The 27,737-nt window shown below is 46.2% G+C and overlaps 2 protein-coding genes across 3 annotated transcripts in view; one reads left to right on the top strand and one right to left on the bottom strand.

Moving 5' to 3' along the window:
* Positions 1 to 4,910: 4,910 nt before the first annotated feature.
* map1lc3c (microtubule-associated protein 1 light chain 3 gamma) lies at positions 4,911 to 7,374 on the bottom strand. Its single transcript, XM_070922823.1, has 4 exons — positions 7,314 to 7,374; positions 7,176 to 7,231; positions 6,990 to 7,096; positions 4,911 to 5,168 (listed from the first exon to the last, which is right to left on the bottom strand). The coding sequence occupies exons 1-4, from the start codon at positions 7,372 to 7,374 to the stop codon at positions 5,006 to 5,008; spliced, it is 387 nt and encodes a 128-aa protein (XP_070778924.1). The 3' UTR covers positions 4,911 to 5,005.
* A 2,393-nt stretch (positions 7,375 to 9,767) lies between these two features.
* The window catches only part of strn (striatin, calmodulin binding protein), a 33,385-nt gene continuing 15,415 nt past the window's right edge, over positions 9,768 to 27,737 (top strand). For both annotated transcript variants that reach the window (XM_070922422.1, XM_070922414.1), the window contains exon 1: positions 9,768 to 10,076. In XM_070922422.1, the coding sequence (XP_070778523.1) occupies positions 9,855 to 10,076 (222 nt within the window). In that variant the 5' untranslated portion in view covers positions 9,768 to 9,854. The remainder of the gene's footprint in view (positions 10,077 to 27,737) is intronic.

The following is a 27,737-nucleotide window of genomic DNA, read 5'->3' as shown; positions in this document are numbered from 1 at the left end:
GCCAGCCGTTTGAATCTGCAACTTTCTGGCTGCAAACACAACTTTCTGACCTCTGCTGCGACCCAGACGGACGGACGGACGGACGGACGGAGGAGGAGGAGGAGGAGGAGGAGGAGGAGGAGTGAAGTCAGGATTGAAATAAAAAAAACAAACCCAAAGCAGGCGAGGAGGAGAAAAGTGAAGCCAAACAAGGACAGAGTCTGGTGTGGTGGAGGTGAGCGTGTCTGTCGGTGGGATCATGAATATTTAAAGCTCCTTCCTGCAGGGCTGTGAAGGGAACACATGAACTTTTAATGAGCCGCAGGTTAAATGGGACATTTTATGTCCGTAAATGGCTCATCAAGTGTGGCTTAAATGTTGGGTGAATATCAATAAGGACGGAGTCACTTTTCCTCCCTGAAACCAAACTGAACACAGACCTCTGGAGTAAAGTCTATACGTCTCATTACAACGTGAGTCACATATATCATAGTGACGTAGACACCACATGCAGGGCTATATCACAACAAATGAAGATATTATGCAACATATGTGCATATATAACATATATGTTTTTCTTTATATATTATTATAGTATTATTCCTTGTAATAAGACAGCTTGTGGATTCATGCAGGAAGGTGGCAGCACGAACCAGCGTACAGTTACATTATATTATAGTATTATATCAGACACCTACCTCAAAATATGGATTGATCTTTTGTGTGAATATATTTAAACTTGGATCGATTGAATATTGTTCTAATCAACAAAACAAACTGTGGGTTGTATTATATTGTGGTATATTCAAACAATATCCAGTAAAACTACATGTATGCATACATAAAACAGTACATTACTATATATATACTTCATGTTCATATATGACCAGATAATTCCAGTTAATTTCATTTCTGTGTGTGTGTGCGTGTTTGTATGTGTGTTTGTGAGTGTGTGTGTGTGTGTGTGTGTGTGTGTGTGTGTGTGTGTGTGTGGCTGCAGCTGCAGTACTGAGATGCTCCTCACACACTTTGTTAACGGCTCCGTCGTGACTCTAATGTGAATAAATCTGTTAAAGACTTCTTCTGCTCATCCAGCAGAACCGAAGAGAACCGACGAGAAGCGAAGAGAACAGAACAGAAGAGAACAGAACCGAAGAGAACCAAAGAGAACCGAAGAGAACAGAAGAGAACGAAACGAAAGAGAACAGAACAGATCAGAACCGAAGAGAACAGAAGAGAACAGAAGAGAACCGAACAGAAGAGAACAGAAGAGAACAGAACAGAACAGAACAGAAGAGAACAGAAGAGAACTGAAGAGAACAGAAGAGAACAGAAGAGAACCGAACAGAACAGAACAGAACAGAACCGAAGAGAACAGAAGAGAACCGAAGAGAACCGAACAGAAGAGAACAGATTAGAACAGAATAGAAGAGAACAGAAGAGAACAGAACAGAACTGAAGAGAACAGAAGAGAACCGAAGAGAACAGAACAGAACCGAACAGAAGAGAACAGAAGAGAACAGATTAGAACAGAATAGAAGCGCGTAACTCTCCTTGAAAAATTGTGTTTTTTACAGGGTAACTGTTTCCCCCTGTTTCCAGTCTTTATGCTAAGCTAGGCTAACCACACCCTGACACTGATATGGATATTCTCATCGCCCAAGTCAGCAAGTATTTCTCAAAATATGAAACTTCCTTTATGATGATGTGCTTTCGATCTTTTGATCCTTGTACTGTGGGTGAAAGCCTGCACCACTGGTTAGAAGGTAATTGATGGAAATAGATTCGTGCTCCGGAGGCTTCACTGACTTCAGGAAACTAAAGTGAAAGAATAAAAATCTCTAATGTACAAGTTTCTACTCGCTGATTTCTTCCCCTCTGAACCTCCAGAGGCTCCCAGCGCTGTTAATTGATGAGTAAGACAAAACCCATTTCCCAAACGAGACCAAATGATAGTAGATCCAGACGGGCGTAATGAGTCTGTGTGAAGTCGGGACCATTACAGCTGCACAACAACAGGCTTCATTAACTGCAGCGATTGGCTTTCCAGAGGCCTGCGGTCACCGGCTGATTGCTGCAGGACATTAAGCAGAACCTCCGACTCCATTAAACAAAGTTTCTCTCGAAACATAACACGGCTTCCGCTTCAACGAAACCCTCTGACACAGTATGAGCTTAACCTTCATTTAACCTGCGTTAGTCCTGCTGTCACAAACATCACGTTTCACGGAACGAATCCAGAAATAAAGTCGGACACTGAGGGAACAAAGACAAGTCTCTCTTCGCTGTCGGGACAAACAAGTGACGTCCAAAGATCCCACAGGGACGGCCACGTGATTCTGGACGCGTGGACGGAGCGCCTCTGTGCAGCCCCGTAGGGTTGGAGGTGGGGTCACGTGGGGGTCCCTGTGGTCTCTCATGGAGGGCTCGTACAGGTGCTTGTAAAGGTGTACCTGCTCAGCCAGGCCAGCCTCGTCCACCTTGAAACGAAATGCGTCGCGACGACTTGCAGAGCCTTCGAGTGTCTTCAAGATACCTGATGACGTCATTTGTGGAGCACGGACCCTCACGCGCATAAGTCCGAGTCATCAGATTTTCCAATCAGTAATTTAACGGTGCGTCAAAGAGAGAGCGCCTCATGTGTGACTGTCATGTGTCATGATCAACAGTTCATTTGTACTTTACACTGATGAGGATGATGATGATGATGATGAGAGATCTAAATTAAATTATAAATAAAAAAATGAACATAATTAGATTTAAAAAAAAGAATTCAAAGGATTCAGATTTGCTCTAAACACATTAGAGGGACGAGCCGCTCGGAGCGTCCTCCTCAGCGAGGCAGCTGGAGGAGATTCAGTGGACGTAATCAGTTTTGTTAACTTCATTACAGTTAATGGAGCGTAAACTATCAACCGGTCGGAGACTCTGAGGGACAAGTGAGAGCCACAAAACCACTAATGACGTCTGTAATGAAATCTGGTGAAGAAGGAAGGAGGGACTTCATCAGAGAGACAGAGACAGAGAGACAGAGAGAGACAGAGACAGAGAGACAGACAGACAGAGAGAGACAGAGAGAGACAGAGAGAGAGACAGAGACAGACAGAGACAGAGAGAGACAGAGAGAGAGACAGAGACAGACAGAGACAGAGAGAGACAGAGAGAGAGAGAGAGAGAGACAGAGACAGACAGAGACAGAGACAGACAGAGAGACAGACAGAGACAGAGACAGAGACAGAGAGAGACAGACAGAGACAGATACAGACAGAGAGACAGACAGAGACAGACAGAGACAGAGACAGACAGAGACAGAGACAGACAGAGAAAGACAGACAGAGACAGACAGAGACAGAGAGACAGAGAGAGACAGACAGAGACAGATACAGACAGAGAGACAGACAGAGACAGAGTCCTGCATTCAAAACCTTCCTGAAGTATGAGTATTGATCAGTATGACAGTAAAAGTATGTGAGTATTCAGTATCACAGTAAAAGTATGTGAGTATTCATCAGTATCACAGTAAAAGTATGTGAGTATTCAGCATCACAGTAAAAGTATGTGAGTATTCATCAGTATGACCGTAAAAGTATGTGAGTATTCATCAGTATGACCGTAAAAGTATGTGAGTATTCAGTATCACAGTAAAAGTATGTGAGTATTCATCAGTATGACAGTAAAAGTATGTGAGTATTCAGTATCACAGTAAAAGTATGTGAGTATTCATCAGTATGACAGTAAAAGTATGTGAGTATTCAGTATGACAGTAAAAGTATGTGAGTATTCATCAGTATGACAGTAAAAGTATGTGAGTATTCAGTATGACAGTAAAAGTATGTGAGTATTCATCAGTATGACAGTAAAAGTATGTGAGTATTCAGTATGACAGTAAAAGTATGTGAGTATTCATCAGTATGACAGTAAAAGTATGTGAGTATTCATCAGTATGACAGTAAAATGTTCCTGTCAGTGTTTCTGTGTCATTTTCCTGCTGCAGGTGTTTCAGGTTGAAGTACTTCATGTACTGTTGGGTACTTCCATCTGCAGCGATGCATCATGTTCTGTGAGATCAGCATGTTTGTGGCGTCATCATCATCTAATTATTACTATTATTACTAATCTGATGATGCTGTTACACACAGATGTGTGATCATGAAGAAACACTGAAAGTCCAGGTGCTGGATCTCTGCTGCCCCCTGCTGCCCCGACGCAGGACTGACATCTGTTGCAGTAAAGTGAAGCCGCTCTCTTGAAATGAACCGTGAACATGTCCCACAATGCACTGCAGGAGGTCCAGACAGGTGAGGAGGACTCATGTTCAGTCCCACAGACAGATGGTGGTTCGAGAATCCCGTTTATGTTTAAAGTACGAATCTGCGTACTTGTACTTTTCATGCTACTTTCTTCTTCTCACCAAATTTAACCGACAGCTTTCGTTATTTTACCGTTTGATGTTCAGGACACCGAGTTTATTTACCTGATGTGAGGTGTTCATATCTACAGTACTCCAATATGACGTGAAAGCAGCATGAAGCCCCACAGAGCTGAACTATATTCAGACTTTACACCAACTGAAAATAAGCTTCTTAAAGAACAGCACCAGGGTCAGTCCTACTGTAAATCAACCTGGGCCTTTAAGATGAAACTCAATCTGCTTAATGTTGAATATATAAATAATAATCCGACACCTTTTACAATCTCACGAGGACGAGAGGAGTTTCTTTTCAAAGCAGCTTGTTAACAAAAAGTTAGTCTGAGCAGCAGAAAACTTCCTGAACTACTAAAAATAATTTAAGATTAAGGGGCCTGACTTCTAATGTCCATGAAAACATGAACACATGATCCTCCTGAACCACCAGACTGCTCACAGTTAAGACTTTAGATTTATTGGATCCACGTACTTTAATTAAAATCCACAGTCAACATGTACAACAATTATAATATATACAGAGTATTTTTCTATTTACAGCAGATCTAGAAGCAGGCGGCCTTTAAGGTCAAATAAAATCTGGAGTGGAAGCAGTTTGCGTCAGTGTCCGAACATCTCCTGCGAGGCGTAGGTCATGTAGAGGAAGCCGTCCTCGTCCTGGTGGTCTTTGTACACCTGAGCCATGGTGAGAGACATGCTGGCCAGCCCGCTGTTGTTGATGAGCAGGTAGAAGGCCTGCGTGGGCAGCAGAGCCATGCGGTTCCTGACAGACCGGAGACAAAAAGACAGACGGCAGCCATTAATGAGGAGTCTAGCAGAGAGCACGCTGTCCATTAGCTGCTCCGCATGGGACGCCGGTTCAGCACTAATGTGGATCCACTATTGTTTTCTGCTGTTCAACTACGATCACCGACTGAGGCTGCTCACTTCAGCTGTGACCAGACTCCATTTGAATCCCGAGCATTTTAAGCATTCACATTGCAAAAATGTTGGTATGCAGACTAATGATGCAGTTCTGTCCCACAATGCATTGCACAAATAAAACGGAGGTACTGTTCAGCTTTTAGGCAGAAAACGGCTGCAGGAACATGGACGTCTACCCCTTCTCCAAGTTTCATACTGGACCCTGATTGGCTGCAGACTAGTCATGGAGGAACTTTCCCTCAGCAGATTAAACAAACATCATTCTGCAGTGAAGCTCAGTCAAGTGACAAACACATCTCGAGTGAGGGGGGGGGGGCTTAATTACTTAAATTCATTATTAAGTCCAACGTCACAGTTGAAGTTAATCAGCGTCTCGTATCATTTTCTAAATTTGTACTAAACAGATAATGTGGATTAGTACATGCAGTATATAGTACACAGTATCTATCAGCATGCAGTATTGATTTGGGACACAGTTCATGACGTCATGCTTGAAACACTCTGATCTCCTTCACGTGTTACTTATGCAACATGTATGTATTGCCGTTACATCATGTAGGCCGGCATTGATCCTCGAGTTAGAACTGATCCTAGAGCAGCCGTGTGACTCGCCGTCTTTAGGAAGTGACACTTTTCACTCATAACTGTTGGCGACTTTCTGCTGGGTAATCATGACCAAGATGAAACTGAGGAACCAGCAAAAGTGAAAGATTCAAAGCCGAAAGAGCAGCAAGTCGTCAGGCTGAAGGATTCATATCATTTATATTCTCAACATTTATCTGATATCATCCAGATCACTCACACGTTTCGTGAACATGTCGTTTCAGTCACGCAAACATCGAAAGAAATGAATTATTGAAGTGTCATTTTTCAACGATTCGAGCTCCACAAACTAAACTCCATTTACCTCCCAAATTTAAAACCAGAGCTGTCTGCGTGGAGAGCCAGAGAGACAGACAGGGACTTATTCTTCATGTGATTCGACACGTGATGAAGAACTGAAGGAAAGGCTGATACTTCACTGCTGCAGAGGAGATTCTTCAACACATGTTGCTGGTCTCACTGTGACACTTCAGTTTCATAAGTTTGTGGACTGAAACAGGAACACAGTCAGTTTCTGCTGTGTAATCATGACCAACAAGGAAGCAGCTCAACTGAAGACTCAAAATGTTCAACTTTCAGAGTGAAGTTTGGTTGTCAACATTTCCAGGAAATAGACCAGTTCCTCCATCTGATAACTCACTACCTGACCAGATATATATTTTAGACTCTGCTCCACCTTCTACACAATAAAACAGAATCAACTAAATTAACATTTTATTACCACAACATTAACAACTACCTTTGTTTAAGCAGCATTACAGTAAAACAGCAGTGAATCAGCAGAAAAATAACTTTATGATCGATTAATAGTTGGCTTTTCATAATTCCAGCTTTGTGAAGATTTGCCGTTTTAGTCTGCAGTGATGGGGGGGGGGGGGGCGGCGGACATTGTAACTTGTATTTTTCACAATTTTCTGACCTTCTAAAGAAGAAAGATCAGAAAATCATCAGTTGCAGTCCTTTGTTCTACAGCAGCACTATCCCAGCAAATAGTCACATCCCAACAGCCGACAGATGTGGCGTCTGGAGGAAACTGAAACAGTGAGACGAACTTTACCTGATGATGGTGACGAACTGAGTCATGGTGAGTTCATGCGGCACCAGGAACTTGGTCTTGTCCAGCGGGGGCAGGTACTTCTCCCTGTCGTAGCGTTCAATGATCACCTGCGAGCAGCCGGCCAACAGGTGAGACCTCATGAAACCACCTTTACACACTTAGGAGACAGTTCTGCCGCAGACTTACCGGGATCTTGTTGGGGAACTTGGACCTGATGCCCGCCACTTCTTGCTTCCTTGTATCTGCACAGAGAAACGAAAACCCGTGAGACACCTTCACGTTTGGAAACGGGCCCCCCCCCCCCCAGCTGTCTGAGACACTTACCGAAGCTCTTCCTCAGTTTGAAGGGTTTGTTCTGCAGCTGGCTTTTGTCAAACGGAGGCATGCTGTGTGTGGACCGAGTGTGTGTGGACCGAGTGTGTGTGGACCGGAGTGTGTGGACCGAGTCTGTGTGGACCGGAGTGTGTGTGGACCGGAGTGTGTGATGGAGGGAGCAGCAGCAGAGCGCGCGGGGCTGCTGGGACACGAGGGTCAAACCAGCAGGAGTTAAATAGAGACTGCAGAGGCGGCTGCGGCGCATCAGCTGATTAGCACATGGCTGCTGCCGCGGCGGGAATCATCTGCGGACATAATCAAGTTAGAGCCGCAGAGCCGCTGACTGCACGGGGACAGACGGAGGGGGGGAGACGGGGAGAGAGACGGGGAGGGGGGCAGAGGGAGAGGGACAGGGAGAGGGAGAGAGAGAGAGGGAGAGAGACAGAGGGAGAGAGAGAGACAGGGAGAGAGAGGGAGAAGGACAGAGGGAGAGACGGAGAGTGAGAGACAGGGAGAGAGACGGGGAGGGGGGCAGAGGGAGAGACAGAGGGAGAGAGACGGGGAGGGGGGCAGAGGGAGAGACAGAGGGAGAGAGAGGGAGAGACAGGGAGAGGGGCAGAGGGAGAGACAGAGGGAGAGAGAGACAGGGAGAGGGAGAGAGAGACAGGGAGAGAGAGGGAGAGGGACAGGGAGGGGGGCAGAGGGAGAGACAGGGAGAGGGAGAGAGAGACAGATGGAGAGGGACAGAGGGAGAGACAGGGAGAGAGACGGGGAGGGGGGCAGAGGGAGAGGGAGAGACAGAGGGAGAGACGGAGAGGGAGAGAGAGACAGACGGAGAGGGACAGAGGGAGAGACAGGGAGAGAGACGGGGAGGGGGGCAGAGGGAGAGGGAGAGACAGAGGGAGAGAGAGACAGGGAGAGAGAGGGAGAGGGACAGAGGGAGAGACAGGGAGAGAGACGGGGAGGGGGGCAGAGGGAGAGAGAGAGAGAGACAGGGAGAGAGAGGGAGAGGGAGAGAGAGGGAGAGGGAGAGACAGAGGGAGGGAGAGACAGGGAGACAGGGAGAGAGAGAGGGAGGGGGGCAGAGGGAGAGGGAGAGACAGGGAGAGAGAGGGAGAGGGACAGAGGGAGAGACGGGGAGGGGGCAGAGGGAGAGGGAGAGACAGAGGGAGAGAGAGAGACAGGAAGAGAGACGGGGAGGGGGGCAGAGGGAGAGACAGAGGGAGAGAGAGACAGAGGGAGAGAGAGAGACAGGGAGAGAGAGACAGAGGGAGAGACAGAGGGAGAGAGAGACAGAGGGAGAGAGAGAGACAGGGGGAGAGAGAGCGACAGGGAGAGAGAGAGACAGACAGACAGAGACAGAGAGAGACAGACAGGGAGAGAGAGAGACAGACAGACAGAGACAGAGAGCGACAGGGACACTGTTACTTCCTTGTCATGTTCCACCAGCTCATCTGTTATGATGAATGTAAATACATTTTATTTGTGTTTATTTGTGTTTTCATTAAACTAAATAAAGTGCAGAACTTTCTTCCGTCGCTGAAACTGTAAATAAGTAAATGAACTCATAAAAGATCATTTGTAATGACGTCAATGAACTTGAACACAAATCGTCGTCGTTCGGTGACGTAGCGCGCGCTCTTCTTCAATTGGATAATTTTCTTACCATCCATCTGGTCAGCCAATGGTGTGAGAAGATTTCCGGTAGTGGGCGGGACTGAGCGTGGTTGACGTCACCGCCCAGGTCACACACCTTCACGTTAGCTAAAGTGATCCCGGAAATGAAACGGCGTCGCCTTCAAAATAAAGGTTGTGGGTCGAAGTCTTCAATAGAAGTATGTGTAAATTGTGTTGCTGCAATTGTTTGAAAGTAACCATCGTGAAATAGACACGTTTTAACACTGAAACGATTCATTAATGAATCAATTAGCTGACACATTAACCGCTAAGTATTCTTTCTGCTTCACATAATTGTCACAAAACTGATAATCAACATGTGTTTCTTCATGATTAATTCATTGTAAAATAGCAATACTCTCATAATAACCCACTCAATTTAAAGTTTGGTGTAAGATTTATTTTCTAATATTTGATTATTGAATTTGACAGTGAAGTCGTGTGTGTGTGTGTGTGTGTGTGTGTGTGTGTGTGTGTGTGTGTGTGTGATAATGAGTGTGTAAGTGTGATAATAAGAACTAGTGTGATAATGAGATTTTACAATGAATTAGATTACATGAAATTTAATCTATTTTATTTCGTATTTGTATTATTATTTACTATTATTATTATCATTACTTCTATTTACAGTACTGTGCTGCACATGTACATTAAGCTTTAGTTGTATTTTGAAATTCCAGGCCGGAAGTCGTGTGTTTGTGTTCATGCCGTTGGCTCGACGGTCGTCTCATCATTTGACAGCTGGTTGAGACACGAGTGGAGAGGGACAGCGGAGAGGACTGTTGATGGACTTTATTTCCCTCCTGAGGATAGTTTACTGACGCGGTTGAGAGAACCGGACCGAACCAGAAGCCACATCGCCCCGGTCCGGCCATGGACGAGCAGGCGGGCCCCGGTGTCTTCTTCAATAACAACAACAGCTCTGGTTTGTCCGGCGGTGGGAATATTAAAGCTCCGCAGACTGGAGACTTCGGCGGCGGAGAGGCGGCCAGGGCTCATTACAACATCCCGGGGATTTTACACTTTCTCCAGCATGAGTGGGCCCGCTTCGAGGTGGAGAGGGCGCAGTGGGAGGTCGAGCGGGCCGAGCTGCAGGTAAGCAGCCGGATTCACGGTGGTTTCCATTGTCGGACAGTGTTTTGTTTGCTAGCTAAGCTTCGTGAGAACGTCGCGCTGAACCGCATTGAAAAGTCTGGTAATTAATTGTTTCATAGCTTATCGGCGAAGAAAGAGTCCCGATAAAGTAACAGATATAACTTTGTTTCAGTGGTATGGATCCATTGTTTGTTTCGGCAATGGTGTAAACCGGTAACTAGCACACTTTTTGACACTATTGGTACTTTTAGGGATGCTTTGCGCATTTGCTACTCGCTTCTGTGGTGTATGACGAATGACGCACATGTTTTCTGAAATGTAAAATGTTGTTGTTATACGAGCTGCTTTGCTGATCATCGTGAAGCCGGATCTAAGGGCAGCTCCATGTGGATCCAGGAAAGGTATTAAATACCGTTCCTGAGGTTTGTGTGCCAATGTCAAGCAAGGCGACATATAATTCCGTAATATTGAAATGTTTGTTTCGCTCACTGTTGTCTTCTCGGAGGCTCTTGCGAACCAGGTTAGCTGTGGTTGAGATTTCTGTGTCGAGTGTGAGTAGCTGTATGACAATGTAATGCTATAAATGTGCGTATAATTAATACAACTCAGTCAGCCTACGTTGTTTTATTGTTGACGGTCGATTACCTGTGCAGCGCAGAAAACCCTGCGGATGAGACCCATTATCGGACACACAGGTAAACCCGATTGTGGCCAACTGCCAGTGCCTGACATTATATTTTCCCTGGATCCCTTCATCTCTCTTTCATAATCATCTGTTGACCAGAACAAAAACAACCAGGACCATCCAGAGCCGCGACCCTGACACTGGTTTTGTTCCCCGCGCGTCCTGCTGGAATGTGTCCGATAACGGACGCATTTCCATGAAGTGCGTGATCAAGTTGAGTCACGAAACGTTGGCGTGATGGTGTATCAGCTGTAACTTTATATCAGGAGCCAACCCGAGGCGGTCTGCTGGCGGTGTCCGGTGGTCCCTCTGTAGGGCAGGTGGTCTGGTTCAGGCCTGGAAGCTGTTTAAAGTCCTCATGCTGAGTAATCTAACTAATTCAACATAGAAACCAAATGTGTCCCCCCAGCAGCATCATATTTAGTCTAAACACAAGCAGCTTTGCCAAAATAAAAAAGTATGAAATTGGCTAGAGAATCTGACCTGACCTGACAGAGCTAACTTTTGAACTTCCCGTACTTTTCAATGCTTCAGACACATTTGGTCACTGAACTGAGTCTCTGGGACGTGATGAAATGAATATTAATTACTATGAATAAGTCCTGGATCTGCTGCCTTCATATTGAGGATCACCAGCAGTGAATCAGTGGTGAAACCACCGTTTTTATACAGTAAATCCCTGACTGAGTGGCGGCAGGGTATCAAACTGCAGTACTTTTGTACTACAAACAGAAATGAGTACCAAAGTTATTCACTGAAAAAAAGGTTTTGTAGAAAACATTTATTTCTCAGAGAAACACTTTGGTTTTAGTGCTGAAACTATTATTATTATTATTATATCAAAACTAGTATTGAGAAAATGTAAACAATAACCGGCCCCAAGCCTAGTGGCACATTAAGAGATGCCGTGAAGATAATAAGGTCATCGTCACACCAGTGCAGGTGTTGCAGAGTGCACAACCAATCAGGCTTCAGGATCTTCAGAGCAAAGACTTGTTAGCAGCACGGCTAACAAGTCGATAAAGCACCAAAGAGGCAGCAGAGTGACGTTGCTCCTGAAACAGACGTAGGTCTGAGACGTCAGTTTCCACTTTGCTCTGCCTCATTTGAATGAACCTCTCGCCTGTCCTCTCACCTGTCCTCCCGCCTGTCCTCTCGCCTGTCCTCTCGCCTGTCCTCTCACCTGTCCTCCCGCCTGTCCTCTCGCCTGTCCTCTCGCCTGTCCTCTCACCTGTACACCCACACACACCAACACACAGACTGGAAAAGAGAATTTCACTGTCAGGAAAAACAGCAGTCTGGGAGCGGCCTGCGCTGGTCTCTGGTCTGTTTTTTGCTGCATTTTCACAACATGACAGCAGCACTTTTGTTTTCTATTCACAGCGTAGCGCCGAGACTCGAGACGTGGCCGTCATCACGGAGTGTGTAGGAGCCTTTACAGTTGGTCATCAGTTAGTTCTGCTGTGTGGTCCGATGAAAGGAGCGCTCTCTGTTATATTACATAAGTACATCAGCCGGCCTGTGCTGTGATGACAGAGCATCCATAAAGGGAATCACTTCCTGTGAGGCCCAGTTAATGACGTGCGGCTCTATGTGGCATTTCTGCACCATTTACCTTTACAACAAGCTGCCAGCCAATCACACGGCAGCGTCCTCTGTGTCTGTTTTACTCTGAAGAAGACGAGCGTTTGGCCCCACAGAGCAGAGACCATCGTGTAGAACCATCACTGCAGTATCGTTTGATTTTTAATTTTCCTTCCCATTGAGCCGGGAGCCGGTCGGAGCGTGACGGAGCCGGCCGACCGCCGAGGCTGGAAACCAGTTTCAGCTGTGAATCCATTTGTTCTGCTGGCGTGTTGTTTGAATGCGGCGCTGCAGACGGACCGCGTGTCATTAGAGTCTGAGGCCGAGACTGAGAGTGTCTCTTCCTCTGAGGTAATCCTCTGCAGGGAAAAGGAAGAGGAAACGGAGGAAGCAGGCACACAAGGTGGCAGAGATTACTCCCAGTTTATTATCCCAAAACAAAGAAAAAGTCTGTGTGAAGGAAGTTTCCTGGCATTGGTATCAATAAATCAATTCCCATCTCCAGTCTGAGACTCCGACGTCATGACTGATTCACCTCCTCTCACCTTCATGTTGGTTCCTGTGAGATCAGGCGTTAATTAGTTATTTAAAGAATTGGCACCAATATATTTACTGAGCACCACATTTTGCATGAAAATTAAAATAATCTAAATTATAATCTTTGGCCGATAGATCATTCTATATGTGGAATACGGCGGCCATGTTGTGACATGTGTTTTTATTGGAGTCATGTTGATGACGTCCAAACAAGTCACTTATTGGTCCTTTTCAAAAAGAAGACCGTTCAGTTCATACCCCGGTTTAGGAGTCATGGTTCAGAGCGGGTTCGGGACTGTACCGAACCTGAAGTGTTCCCAAACAGCTGATTTAAAGGACAGGCGGGTCTTCGTCATAGTGTGACTGACTCGGACGCCCATCAGCTGGTTGTGCTGACCTCAGCATGTGCTGCTAACAGCGCACGGCTAAAGGTAGCGGAACTTGTACTTATGAACTTTGGTTCCGTATTACGTGCATCAGTCTACATACTGTATACTGTAGTCCGCGTACACCGGACCCTGACCCCGGACCCTGACCCCCGCACCGTGACGCTTTGCTTGTTCGTAAAGATGTTTCTTGTATCACGACAGATGACCACCTCTCCCTGAACACACAGGAACTCTGGGTAAATCTCCAAATAACCACCTTAATGGGAATTGCCATCCATCGGCCAATTACGCCCCAAAATATACCAACAGTTTTGGCCCTGTGCGGGTGAGGGGGGGGGGTTGTTTGAGGTGTGTGACTTTGTGAGCGGGTTACTCACTCATTGCTCTGGCTCAGGACGATGTTTGCCACTCGGCTTCCTTCCTCTCCGGCTCTAAATACACCGCCGAGAGGACGCCGACCGGTCAGAGGTGGAGTAACGGCCTGACACACCGGCTCACCTGAGCAATGACATTTGATAAGTCACACACCAGGTACGACAAAAAACGTTCAGTTTAAGAGATTTAAACATGACCATCTTGGTGAGAAATCTAAAGCTTTTCTCTTTTTTTTTTTTATGTTTCAAGTTCAATTTTACTGTTTTGTTCTGGACGTTCATGTAAACATGTGAAACCAAAAGGTCCCCGTTGCTCTTCTGTGTCATTAACTTCTGCTGTTTTGTAAAGAACAGAAGATGGAGGACAGAACATCAGAGTTAGGTGTAGTTTTCTATCCTGCTCCACTTGTTCAGGAGTTAATGACGCGTAAAGCTGCCGCTGATGTTAAGCTCATGCTTCATGGTGTCGACAATGACATGAGGAAGGCTAATGTTACCCAAGTTCACTACTGCACCGTCTGAAACTTTATTAGTAAAGGTCCTGAACATGGACGTCACATCTTACTGACAGCTGACGGTCCTCCTTCCCCCTCTGACCTTTGACCTGCTCGCTCATCGTTTTCTTCTAATGCTGTGGATCTTTAAACTGAAGCGTCCTCCAGTGCGACTGCGTCAGGACGTCAGTGTGGATGACAGCATCAGCTGATGAACACACTGAGTGGAGGGAGTTTCTCATTCTGCACTGATGAGAGTGAATTACATAAGATCACAGAAGCAGCGGAGGACGACTTCTACGCCTCCTGCACCTCCTGCACAGAGTCTCTCAGTGTTCTGTGCACACTGCACCATCAGGGTGACGGTGTTCAGGCGCTGGTGGGTGTGATGTTACGGGGCTGCAGAGGACCTCCGGCGTGAGCTCCGTCTCTGCTGGAGCGTTGACTGATTCTCTCTGCAGCCGCTCACTCATTAAAAGATGTTTCTGCTCTCTGTGTGTCGACAGCTGGACGCTCACACATGCGTCGCACTGCCGACTGCAGTTGCACCTGATTTCAAATCCAGTGCAGAGGACCTTCAGCCTGAGCTTCAGTGGTGTTTGTCTTGCCTTGTAACCCATAGCAACATGCCTACTGAACGTTACTATGTCTCTTGTAATGTAGAATTTAATTTTGTCAGTAAATTTGACCTTTATTTGATGGTTGTAACACATATTTGTGTTATTTTATATTTCATGTTTAATACTAGGCCACATTGTAGCCATGACAACGATGCAGCTATGAAGCCCATCACCGGGGGAACAAGTCAGACCGGGCTTGCAGTGTTTGACTGTTGAAAAATGAAAAGATTAATGTCGCCTGTCTGAGAGAGACAGTAACAGTATTGACACCCAGAGTGATGATCTGTGTGTGTGATAGTGGTTTACTCCGTGTAGTCTGTAAAAGTCTTTGATCCCGGGCCAAAGTTAGACCGCTGGAGTCAACCGGCTAACTGTCAGCTGTTAGTCCACCCCCATCATTAACACAACACAGAAGCACTTCTCCAGGATCCAGGTTCCAGCTGGTAAAAGACCTGGAGTGACTGGATGAATCTGAGGCTAACAAATCTGCTTTTTAATCATTTTAATCTTCTTTTTTTAATTAGCAATAAGCGAAGGACTTGACCAGGACCGGGTGATCCGGTCCCCCCCCTCTCTGTGCCCGTCAGCTCCTCGTGTTGCTGAGTTTGTGTTGTTTCCCGCCTCCACTGGAACAGCTAGTTAACAATCTTTGTCTGTCTCATCCGCTTTCAAGCTCTTCGTGTTTGAGGTTGTTGAGCGAACTGAAGGATTCTCCCGTGTTATTGACTTTTGATACCAAAACATTAGCGTCGGTTGTGTTCAGCTAACTCAACCAGCCGCGCTGTGCCTTCCTCTAAACCCCCTAAACCAGACCACAGACGAGGATGAAACGTGTTGTGTCATGTTCAAAACTGTATCGAAGCCCAGTTTTACTCCTCTGACTCGGCAGAAGCTTCCCAGTGCAGAGCAGCACTCCAAAGCTTAGTATCTAAATAATGCAGCCGAGGCTTCGACGGCGTGTGAAGTTGATGCACGAGAAGGAAAGAAAGCGTCTTATGTAACCGCTGAACCTGACAACCTCTGACAGCAACAGTCTCTTTGTACAACAACGACAGCAACAACAGGACCTCCTTCTTTCTCTCCTTCTTCCTTCACACTGCGTCTGTCTTTTCTTTTTGTCTGGCTGTCTGTGGAAAGCTGCCGTATACAGAATGGCATGCACACCTGCTTGTTTTGCAGACGGGCGTCCGCTGCAGGGGCGAATGCCACGCGAGCCACGCCTCAGCGCTGTAACCGGGCTTTGTTTAACCAGGCCGTCAGCCAAGAGCTCCCCTGACATGAACACGCCCCCCTCAGCCCGACATGAGCTGGGACTGTACACAGCCAGCACGGAAAGCAAAAGATATCTGATAACAGGATTCAACTGTAGCAGCACGTCACATTTCATCACACTCTTGATGTCCAGAAGTTTTCATTTCTGCACATGAGAAGTCAGTTTAACTTGTACAGCGAACTCTGACGTACGTAGAGCTGGACGTCGAGCCGCTTTACTGACAGAAACGTGTGCTGAGAACTTCAGGTACTGAAAGTGGTCAGATTACTACTTCAATATTAATTGATCTAAATCGATCAGTTGCCAATCGTTTTGAACGTGACAGCGTGTCGTCACAGGAGGCGTCACACCCGAATATTCGACCATGAGCTTCTTGTCAGTAAGTGGACAAACCTTGATTTTAGGTTTTAATAAGTTTAACCAGGAATAAAACATCGGAGGTGAATTACAGACAGAAGGTATAAGCTGTAGACCTTTGAGGAGCTAAAGAGTGAAGCTGGTCCTTGTCTCTGTGGTGTCGGACCTGGTCCTGAGGTCACTGCCGTCTCTGCACAGTCATGCTTGTATCTTTTCCTGCGCGTCTTGCCGACGGGTCGTCTGGAAAGTCGTGGATCTGATTTGCCGTTTAGCGTGAGTTAGTCGGGCAGCCGCGATCTCCAAACCGCTGTGATGCTCCGACGACTGATTCGGTCAGACTGATGACCTGGTTCCAGACTGACCTGCTCTGGATGACAAACCCGCTGAACCACAGCAGTGATGCGGGTCACAGGGAGCGGAAGTTCTTCTGTTTTGACCTGAGGCCTGCACCCGGGGGTCCAGCGTGTCAGCATCAGTACCCATAGCTATTAGTACTATCTATACTGCTAACAGGGACGCCTTCTGGAAGAAATAAATGGTTCTTGTCTGGATGTTGTTTTGCCCTAAACGCAGAAACTGCAGCAGTTAACTCCCAAACTCCCATATTTGTCCCAAAGACTGAAGAAATACACATTTGGCGATTTAAGGTTTGTTAGAACAGCTGCCTGATGAACCACAGAATGTTTCATGGATGTAGGTAAGTGGGAAGATGGTGTATCTTAAGTTTCTACGACCAGGGAAACGGCTGTCAGCGAGCACCACACTCCTCACATATTAATCCACTGAGCCAGTGAAGTGTGGAACCAGCCCACTCTCTTCTAACAGAACGTGAACAGAACTATCGAGAACATCTTGAACATCCAGCCGACAGCTAGACACAAAGGGAAAGAAACGTTTATTCAACATCAGGAGAACTGAAAATATCTACCGTTCAATAGCCGTCACGTTTCCAAAAGTCCAGTTTGAAGTAGGGCTGCTCGATTATGGCAGAAATCATAATCGTGATTATTTAACACGATTACTCATTGACTTTGGAAACATCATGCATTTATTTTTTTATTGTAAAAATGTTTTAAAGATGGATTTTCTTGAACTTTAAATTTTGTGGTGGAAGACGTTGAGGGCTTTACTTTTCTTTAAAGGGAATTTTAACAGCGTCCTCTGCTGGACAAACTACGTCTACTACTGACTGCAAGAATGTCGAACAAACATTCGAATGTCAAATAAAAACTGACAGCTGCTGTTAAATGAATGAATTAAGGACATTAATACCAATCATCATCATCGATAACACCTCCCCAGGTACGGTGGTTTCTCCGCTGCGAGGGGGTCAGCTGAAACCTGTGTCTTTTGACTTTGATGACCTTTGACCTCTCAGTGTTGACAGCTTTGAGTTGGCAAAAGTGGGAGGCACACACACACACACACACACACACACACACACACACACACACACACACACACACACACACAGTGAATTCCTCCAGTCTGATAGATGCTGTGTGTGTGTGTGTGTGTGTTTGTGCACTCACCCCAGCTACCACCTACACTTGACTTATAAACTCCACTTGGTGTGTGTGTGTGTGTGTGTGTGTGTGTGTGTGTGTGACAGAGAGCCTGCCAATCCTCACTCACTGCTGAAAGTATGCGTGTGTGTGGGTGTATTGTGTACTGTGTCAGATGTATGTGTGTGTGTGTGTGCACAGAGCAAACAGGAGAACCCAGGAATGTTCTCTTCACACTGATGCAGCACTGTGTGTGTGTGTGTGTGTGTGTGTGTGTGTGTGAGTGTGTGTGAGTGTGTGTGTGTGAGTGTGTGTGTGTGTGAGTGTGTGTGAGTGTGTGTGTGTGTGTGTGTGTGTGTGTGAGTGTGTGTGAGTGTGTGTGTGTGAGTGTGTGAGTGTGTGAGTGAGTGAGTGTGTGTGTGTGTGTGTGTGCGCCTGCCTCAGACTCGGTGGGTAATGTGCTCATCAGAAGATATAACGATGGTGATGATAATATTGGATAATAACAGTTGCTCCACACAGTCGCAGGTTTCTGCTGAAAGTCTCAAAGTCGAGCAGAAAGTTTCAACAACGGGGACGGAGAGCTCGGCCTCAGCAGCAGGAAGGACCAACAGCCAATCGGACGTAATCGGTGACGTCAGCGGGTAGCTTTTAACATGCTGACGGCGGCAGCGGCGTAGCTTTCGGGGGAGCGGCTCAAACACGCCGCCGTGATTAAAAGCGTGTAGTGGATGTGCGCTGCGGTGAGAGGAGTTTGTCACGCGAGTGTAGCAGCAGACTCGAACTGGCTCGCAGGCTTCTCTTCATTTCTGACATACTTTGCATTCTTTACTTCCTAAACAGAAACCCGTCCAACCCGCCGCCTCGTTTCTCACACTGGGCGGTTTGGTTCCTCCTTCCTCCTCATACGTGTTCATGCCTGCAGAGCAAATGAGTCACAGTATGTACAGCAAGGTGAGGTATAAACACCACCGGCCCCCGTGGGGAGATGTGGGTCACCTCGTCCAGTATCGGTCTGCGTTCCTCGTGCTCCTTAAAGCTCAGCCTCTGCAGTGTTTCCTCTGGGGAGCACGTTTGAGGGCACATTGTTGTGTTTCCCTCAGTGCCAACAGTGGGATGCTAATAACTCGCTGCCTCTCCCTGCGGCTCAGTGCTGGACCTCCAATATGACCAAAACTGCCTCCTCGAGTCCCCGAGGAGGTCCAGGCTTCAGCCCCCGATTCACGGTCTCACAGACTTGGTATTATCTTCCTCTGGAGGAGATTTAAGGGGCTTTAAGGTGATGCTACTCTCACTCTAAATATTGGCACAGCCAAGTTTAACTCTCAATTCTGGGATAACAAGTCCAAGTCAAGTTTCTTGTCTGTCAGAGAAATTCCATGTCAAGTCAAAAGGTGTTAAAGTTCAGTTCAAGTCAACGTTCCAAGTCATTTGAGACAAGTTGAAATCAAGTCTCACGTTTGTCACAGCAAGTCCAAGTCAAGTCTGTAGTTAATGGAGACAAAGTCAAGTCTAAAGTCGATTTAGACAAGTCCAAGTCAAGGTTTGGTCATTGGTGACGAGACAGAGGATGAAGGAGGCTGTAGTTGTAGACTGGACTGGCGAGGACTTTTTTCTTGTTCTGCTCGGTCCTCCTCCTCCTCCTCCTCCTCCTCCTCCTCCTCCTCCTCAGCTCTGCTCTTGAAGGCTTTATGATGTTCTTATTAAAGTCTTGTCGGCTTCAGAGGAGCTCTCATGTCGCCGACACTCCCTGAGGGGAAGAAGCGAGCGGGTTAGTGGCTTCGTCACAGCGTATTCCTGTTCATGCCAGAGCCTTCCCTTCCCCCTTCGCCTTCTTTTCTCTCCTCCCATCTCTGTCTCTGGCTTGATCTCTGCTCCTCTGGGCATCATATCAGAAGACTTCCTCCCATCATCCTCCGTGTCATTTACGCCTCCCCTCCTTCCATATATGTCTCCATTGTGAAACCAGAGTCGTGGAGTTCGGCGTCGTGGGGATGCCAGCGTTGTGGGTCGCTCAGATGTGCCAAGACTCCTTTGTAGAATAGAAATGAAGAGATGAAGATTTTGAGGAGCGTTACTGGAACGAGCCGAGGGCGGATTGTATCGAGGAAGCTTTGTTTTCATCCTCCTCCTCGGAATCACAGCTACTTACTGAACCTGGAGATGGAGAACAAATCTTCTGCCATTAATCAATCAATCAATCAACCAGACAATCAGAGTCACTTAAAATGTCACAAAATTTCAAACAGATGTTTGCACACAAACTGCAACTTGACTGGTGGTTGAGATACAACCGAGGGCTAAATAAGAAACACCTCTCTATAATATTTATATACAACACCGATATATATGTGGTAAATTAGCTAGTAGCTAAATGTGGTACAGCTTCTTTTCTTTTTTTTGAGATTAATGGGCTCCGGCCCACCGTGACCCTGCAAAAGATTAGCGGTTATAGAAGATGGAAGTGAAACTAAGTAAGTTATAGCGGGCTGATTTATCAGTCAGGGTCTTACTGTGTTTACGAACGCAGAATATCAGATGAGTGAATGAAGGACACGAGCGATTCAGTAGTGCAAGTAGAGGAATGCAGATCTCCAGCTGAGCAGAGACGCTGTCTCAGCAACACTTGAAATGATACGAACAACTTTCGTCCGACCGACACGTCTCAGCTCGTGTCCTTCATCAGGGTCATCGGCCACGTCGCTCTCTGGAGGTTTCACCCGTTGAGACTGCGCTCAGCAGCTTATCCTCCCCTCCACGCTCCCCCACTCTTCATCATCTCCTCCTCCTCCTCCGGCTCCCTGGAAGAATAATCCCCTTACTGCTCCAGATTTAAGCGGCGGGAAATTCCCCTCCCACTGGACTCTTCTTTGTGTCCCAAAATATTGTGGTGGTTTGCCGAGGGGTCGGACACCGTCATCAGGCACATTCTGTGGTCTGGGTGACTGTATCATCAGGAGACAACTGTAGGGCCTTTTTACTCGGTATACAGACATATTCATAACATTTTCACATGTTTTAGCCCATTTACTGCAACAAAATACTCACATCACATTTCCAGATCCGACTCTTTAGATTGATTTCATTCTTTTTGTTTCCATTCATTTCTGTATAAGTCAGCTTGCAGACGTGAAACCTGCTGATCCGTCACAGTGAACCTCATGCGCTGAACCTGAGAGTTGAATACTGAGTGTGTTCTGTGTCCAGAGGAAGCTGAACTCACCAGTGACACCATCAGTTGACTCTCCTCTCTTGTCTCTTTGGCATCCTTTGGTGTAAATCACACAGACCGGTCTGGTAGCTTTAGTGACTATACAGGATTTTGGGGTGTTGACGTTTGTTTTTCCAGACAGTTTCCTGTCATTTAACCTCTACGGCCTGACTGAAGACACCAGTACATTAACCAAACACCATATCAGCCCGGCTGTCAGCAGGGACACTCTGAATACACTGCCTTCAAACACACACTGAACCACTAAAATCATTTTGGCAATCATTCTGTTGATTTGTTCTTTGTGGTGAGCTGCTCAGCTGCGTCCTCCCACGCTGTCGGTCCAGCAGGACGGAGATGCTCCACGTTTCTTACAGAAGAAAGCGAGTCCTCAGCGGCTCCTCACAGGACGGTGCTGTGTGTGGATATTGATTTTATACAGAAATTAAATCAGCTTTAGTAATCTGTCATCCCACACGCTTTCAGAGAAGTTATGGCTTTTTTTATTCTCCCTCTGGAAAGAATAAGCATCAGGGAGACATTGAGACCTGAGGCCTCCCGCTCACTGTGTAGGTGAGGCTTGCAAATGAATTGATTGGTCTATCTTGCTGTCAATCGGCATATCAATCGCTCGGATCCTTACCATAGAAGATGGCCGACGTCTCCACCACAGACTGTATATAAAGATGGCCGACGTCTCCACTACAGACTGTATATAAAGATGGCCGACGTCTCCACCACAGACTGTATATAAAGATGGCCGACGTGTCTCCACCACAGACTGTATATAAAGATGGCCGACGTCTCCACCACAGACTGTATATAAAGATGGCCGACGCGTCTCCACCACAGACTGTGTATAAAGATGGCCGACGTCTCCACCACAGACTGTATATAAAGATGGCCGACGTCTCCACTACAGACTATATATAAAGATGGCCGACGTCTCCACCACAGACTGTATATAAAGATGGCCGACGCGTCTCCACTTCCTCTCTCTGTACAAAATGAAGACCCTCCAGGATACGCTGCCATCTTGTGCTGGTGACGTCATTTGGAGCCAGCGTCTGCTCAGTGGTCATCAGGAGGTGGAGACGCGGCATCGAGGTCCCGCCCACACACCTGCAATCAATCTTAGCTGTCAATCATGATGTCGCACCCCATTTTTATAGCATCGATTAACTAATTAAAACCAAACGTATCGGAAAAATGAACACTTGAACAAACGTCAGAACTACCTGAAAAGACAGAAACCGTCTTTGTATTTGACGTGTACTTTGATTCTTTTAGTTTAGCCCATGTCCCTTATGAGTTCTCGGTTATCATGCCATTCTAAGTGTTGACCTTTGACCCCATGAAGTCAAAGAGGTTAGTGACATGTTTGATTTGAGGAAATCTTTGTTGTTTTACTTTGTGTTATTTATTAGTTGTGGGCTCATAGCTGCAGTCACTTTCATCAGAAACCTCCCAGACGTCGCTCATTCGTCGTTTTACTGATCTGTAATCAGCTCTCATGTTTGACAACTTCACATTTCTGATAGAAAGTATTTAGTAACTGTTTTTCTAGGCGAACCTAAATTCTACATGTTTATATAACCCATCATGAATCTTGAATGCAGCTGTTCTCATCATATTTAAAATATGCAGCAGATCCACATTAACGAGGGACTTTGATGAGTGTGAGCAGCTGTTTTTTGGCCTGGACTGAGGGAGGTCCAGAGCTCAGCGTTCAATGAGAGCTGTGTTGTAGTTCGAGTTCAGAGCTGATGCGTTGTCTTGTGGGGTTTCCTGTATCGAGGGCAGCTGAAGGCCGACACAATTTAATCTCCCCGAGGCCTGTAATCCCCGTTATCTTGAAGAAGACAAAGTAAGACTCTGCAGTCCGACACATCCTCTCTGTGAGCAGACGGCAGCTCTCTCTGTAGATTAACCTCAGAGCCTCTGGGTTCAAATCCAACAAACGTTTTATGATGTTAAACAACAGAGAGTAGTTTCAGGTCCACAGTACAGTCAGAAAGCACAGCGGCTACAAAAAGGGGGTCGCTTAATGAACCTCCATCAGCTGGATCTGCAGCTCCTCTCAGCTTCACGGAGGTTTATAGTGGCTCTCAGCTCCTGGTCTATCTGTCCTGGTTCACTCTCAGCTCCTGCTCTATCTGTCCTGGTTCACTCTCAGCTCCTGGTCTATCTGTCCTGGTTCACTCTCAGCTCCTGCTCTATCTGTCCTGGTCTATCTGTCCTGGTCTATCTGTCCTGGTCTATCTGTCCTGGTCTATCTGTCCTGGTCCACAGACAGCAGACAGACTCAGTTGGAGACCAGCTGCTGGAGGTGCTATCAGCTTTATAAGGTGATAAAATCACTGCTGTGTGTTCAGCCTGTTCTGCTGCCCCCTAGTGGCTTAAAAAACAATGACGACTGCTTTAGAAAGGCAATACACACACAACGTCCTCACAATGGTGCAAAAAAACCCTGTTAACCAGCTGACAAGCAGTGTTGAGTAACGTGCTGTTTGGACTCATGTTGAGTTGTGTTGTATGACCAGGTGTCCTTCATACACTGAAATAACAACAACCAGCACAAAGTCCCGTCATGTCGTCACTGAAGAAGATTTATTTCACTTCTGCTGACAGAAAAGATGAATTTAACAAGAAGACCTTTTCTCTCATTCAAAGCAGCTCATTTGCATTTCTGCTCCCTCCGGTCTGATGTGGAGCGCCGACTAAAAAAGAAGGAAAGGCTGATGGGAATTTCTAACAAGTGGGTTACCCAGTTTGTCCTGCACTCAGACTGTAGAGTAAAACCTCCCCGCCAGAAAACGCTCCACCTGGATTCGATCCAGAGTGCAGTTTGAATATTTCTGTTTGTTTTCAGCCGCTGTTGTTCTAAACTTGCTCTGTCTGGTTGTTGTTTTTCGGGCCGCACGGGAAGTGGTGTGGTTTTTACTTGAATAAATAGAAGACGAAGAAGAAATGGGTGGTGGGCATTAGTGGGTTTAACGTCACCGCCGTCTTTGTCAGTTAGTGGATGTTGAAGATATAAACCCTGATATCTCTCTCGTGACACGGTCATTTTAAAACACTGGAAAAGGTTCGTCACTTGGGGCCTGAACGCACGACCAGCTCGACCAATCGCCATCGACAGCCACGAACCCCTGAAAGTGTCGTTCTGGACTCGGCTCCAAAGCCGGACGGTGGATTCCTGCCACTGCGGTCAGCTGTTACTCCCGTTTTGTGTGACAGAGAAGCAGAACCATGTTTTTATTTGGTTGCCGAATCAGAAGTTTCTTTCTTTAAATGTAATTAGCTCCTTGTTGTAGTAATTACAGTTGTTTTAATAATTTTTAGATTGAATTGTTAGATAATACGTTGTTTTATTCCAGAGTCCCCGCTCTGATGGGATTTCATGTCCTGGGATTTCGATGTGTGTCCTCCAGGCTGAGAACATCAGCGAGTTAGTTTACAGCAGAATGTACTTTCCAACCTGTTTAACACAATCGCTGCATCAGATGATTGTCAGCCCAACTGGAGTGGACACCAGAGTGGAAAACAACATGACTACACCGGAGAAGAAGAGCACTGTGAGGTCATCAAAGTGCTTTAATGGAAAACCGGTGGAAAGTCTTGTAATTGTACCGAGTTGTCACAGTGTGACCTCTGGTATCGATGTGTTTTCACTGCCCCCACATTCAGCTCTCCTCTCTCTGAAGCTTTTTACTGGCTGCTGCTAAAACATGACATTCAGATGTGTCAGTAAGATCTATAATTATGAGAAAAGACGCCCCCGACGTGCTGCAGATGCCTTCCTACACAAAAGCTCGTTAAACATCGCCCGTCCTCGCCGTCATCCTCAGACGCCATGGCAACAGACGAGGGAGCGTCACAGGAAGCAGACGATGGATGAAGCGTTTAAACCGCTCAGATCCAGACGGCACTTGTTTATTGAAAAAGTACATTTTCTGGTTTACATCAACCAATGAAATTGTGTTTTAAGGACGTCTTGCTTCCGGTGGACGTGACAGGTCGGTAAGATGAGACAGGAGGACTCTGATTGGAGTTTTTGTTTCCATTAAAACTTCTCTCAGCTTGTAAAAACCCAACTTGGTCCTGAAGATGCAACTCCAACTGAATTAGACTGAAGCATTTTGTGTGATTTGAGTGGCCTTTTCTCGGATGCAGCGCCTCTGCTGTATGTGTGTAACCATAGCAACAGCACTGATGCAGTTAACTAACTGTTAAACTGGTGTTTTTTCATGTTGGAGCTCATTTACTGCAAATGAAGGTGGTGTAATAATTACTACAAGCTGCGCTGTTACAGGAAAAGACTTAAGAAACAATAAATACAGTGGGTGATAACATTTCTTGCATTAAACAAATTGCCGATCAACAGTTGGCTCTTAAATCTCAGATGTCGGATTGTTCTTGAACACAACAGTTGTCCGAAAGCGGCTATTGACGATGTGATCCAACAGCATCGATTTTCAAACAGTCATACAGGCAGAAATCCATCGTAGAGGCACAGAGACAAAAGACCAGGATGCATTTCAGCCACAAGATACAGTATTGGTGTTTGTGTTACTTCCCGAAGAGGCTACACACTGAAGTTTGATCTCCGCTCTCAGGAAATCATCTTTACGTCCAGGTGATCAGAACAAACCACTGTTTCCAAACAGTCTCATTTTCAGAATGAAGTTTTCTGTCGGCGTCTCGGTGAAACGCAGTCGCCTCCAGTGTGGAGCGACCCAGTTACAACGTGAGTCTGACATGAATGAAGGGCTGAGTGTCCTACTTCCTGTGTGTGTGTGTGTGTGTGTGTGTGTGTGTGTGTGTGTGTGTGTGTGTGTGTGTGTGTGTGTCAGGCCTGGAAGCGACGGCCATGAAACAGAGCAGCAGCCTGCAGCGTCCGTTCTGCTCACATCAAACAAAACAATGACTTTGTTCTCAAGCTGCTCGTCCAGTTTCTGGAATATTATGGACAACTGAAACCAGTTGTATTAATTTATTAATTTGTAAATCATGATAATCGATAAACTGTTTTAATTGATCATTTTCTAAGCAAAAGTGCCAAAAATCTAATTGTTTTTCTGTGTTTTTGAAACTATCTTCTGACATGTTGGAGACATCATTGTTACCTGCAGTCCTAATTAGGACAATTGCAACAGAACAACACTGAAAATGTTTTTATGCATGTTTTTAACATCAGCGTGCTAACGTGCTGGTTACCAACTTACTTTAGCATGTTAGCGTGCTAACATTTGATAATAAGCACTAAATACAGTTAGCTTGAGCTTCTCTCTGAGGTGAGAGCTGATTGATTCAGTGTTCGTAGCAACAAATACAACTTAAATAGTTTCTTGCAGCGTCTGAGATTAAAGAGTCACGTGACAAGAAGTAAACAAGCTTCCGTCTCTGCTGCCAGCTGGAGATGTTTGTTTTGAACTCTCATATTAAATCTAACAGCTGACCTGGTTAGAAAAGCGACCGTACACACAAACACAAACACAAACACACGAGGCAGTGAAGCAGAGGAGGGTTAAACCTCAGGGGTGGAGGGGCGGAGTCGGGCTGCGATGTCAGCGCTGATGTCATGGATCTGGCAGGGAAACAGCTGGGTAACAGCTGGGTCTCTGCATACGGAGCCTGCAGCTCCCAAACTCACAGCAAACTTACAGTCAAGGACGGGCGTTGTCATAGCAACGTTGTTATTATTATTTATCGTTGAACTTGAACTTAATTGGAAAAACAATCAAAGAGAAACTTTTAAGCTGCTTTATGTGATTTATTAAACCGACCAAACGACAACCTTCAGAAAGGGAAGCGAGTGTTGAGTTCACGACCTCATGACCTTCGTCTGCTGCGTTCACTGTCGTCGGTCACATGTCGCCTGTTCCCACGCTGCTGCCTGGCGTCCAGACCTTAAGACGGATCAGACGTGTTGGTCGGTCACCTTTCAGTCCCTGTCACATTTCCCAGGAGGCTTTGGGACCCCCGACCCCCTCTGGAAGGAGGAGAAATCTCTTCCTGTTGTTACGCTTTTTATAAACTTTCCATTTTGGGGTCATGATTTGATTCAAATGAAATTAAATCCTTGATTCTGTAAAGGTTTGTCTGGGCGAGTCTTTTTGTTTTTCTTCCTCTGAGGATGGAGCCGGTTGAAACTGTTTCATTCTCCATTTCATCATAGTTCGCAGCGACGTCTGACCCAACTGGATCTTGTCGTTAGATGTTGTTATATGTTGTTCAGCTGTGTGGATGAAGCCGCTGAGGACAAGGCTGCGTTAGCTGGTTTGTGACTGTTGGGAGTTCACACCACTTCCCCCCTCACAGAAATCACAAACCATTTTATAAATCCGCATAAGCGCCGCCGCTGCTTCCCCATTCAGACCTCTGGGGGGCCGCAGTGGAGCTGAGCACCAAATTGGAGATAAACGAAAACAGAATTGGACTCGATCAAAGTTCACTGATCTCTGAGGGAAACCAGAGCGCAGAGGATCATCGAGGCAAATAATTACAGCAGCTGCACGTGTCTGTCCGCTGGATTCACACTCTTTCACTGCTTTGCTGATTCAATGCTTTTGTTTTAGTTTCTCATCATCATGTTTAATGGAGATGAGATGTTGGTATCGACCCCCTGA

This window comes from Enoplosus armatus, chromosome 2 (genome assembly GCF_043641665.1).
Source record: "Enoplosus armatus isolate fEnoArm2 chromosome 2, fEnoArm2.hap1, whole genome shotgun sequence".
Taxonomy (NCBI): Eukaryota; Metazoa; Chordata; class Actinopteri; order Centrarchiformes; family Enoplosidae; genus Enoplosus; species Enoplosus armatus.
Note: the sequence above shows the minus strand (reverse complement) of the source record. Positions and strands in the feature narration are given on the sequence as shown.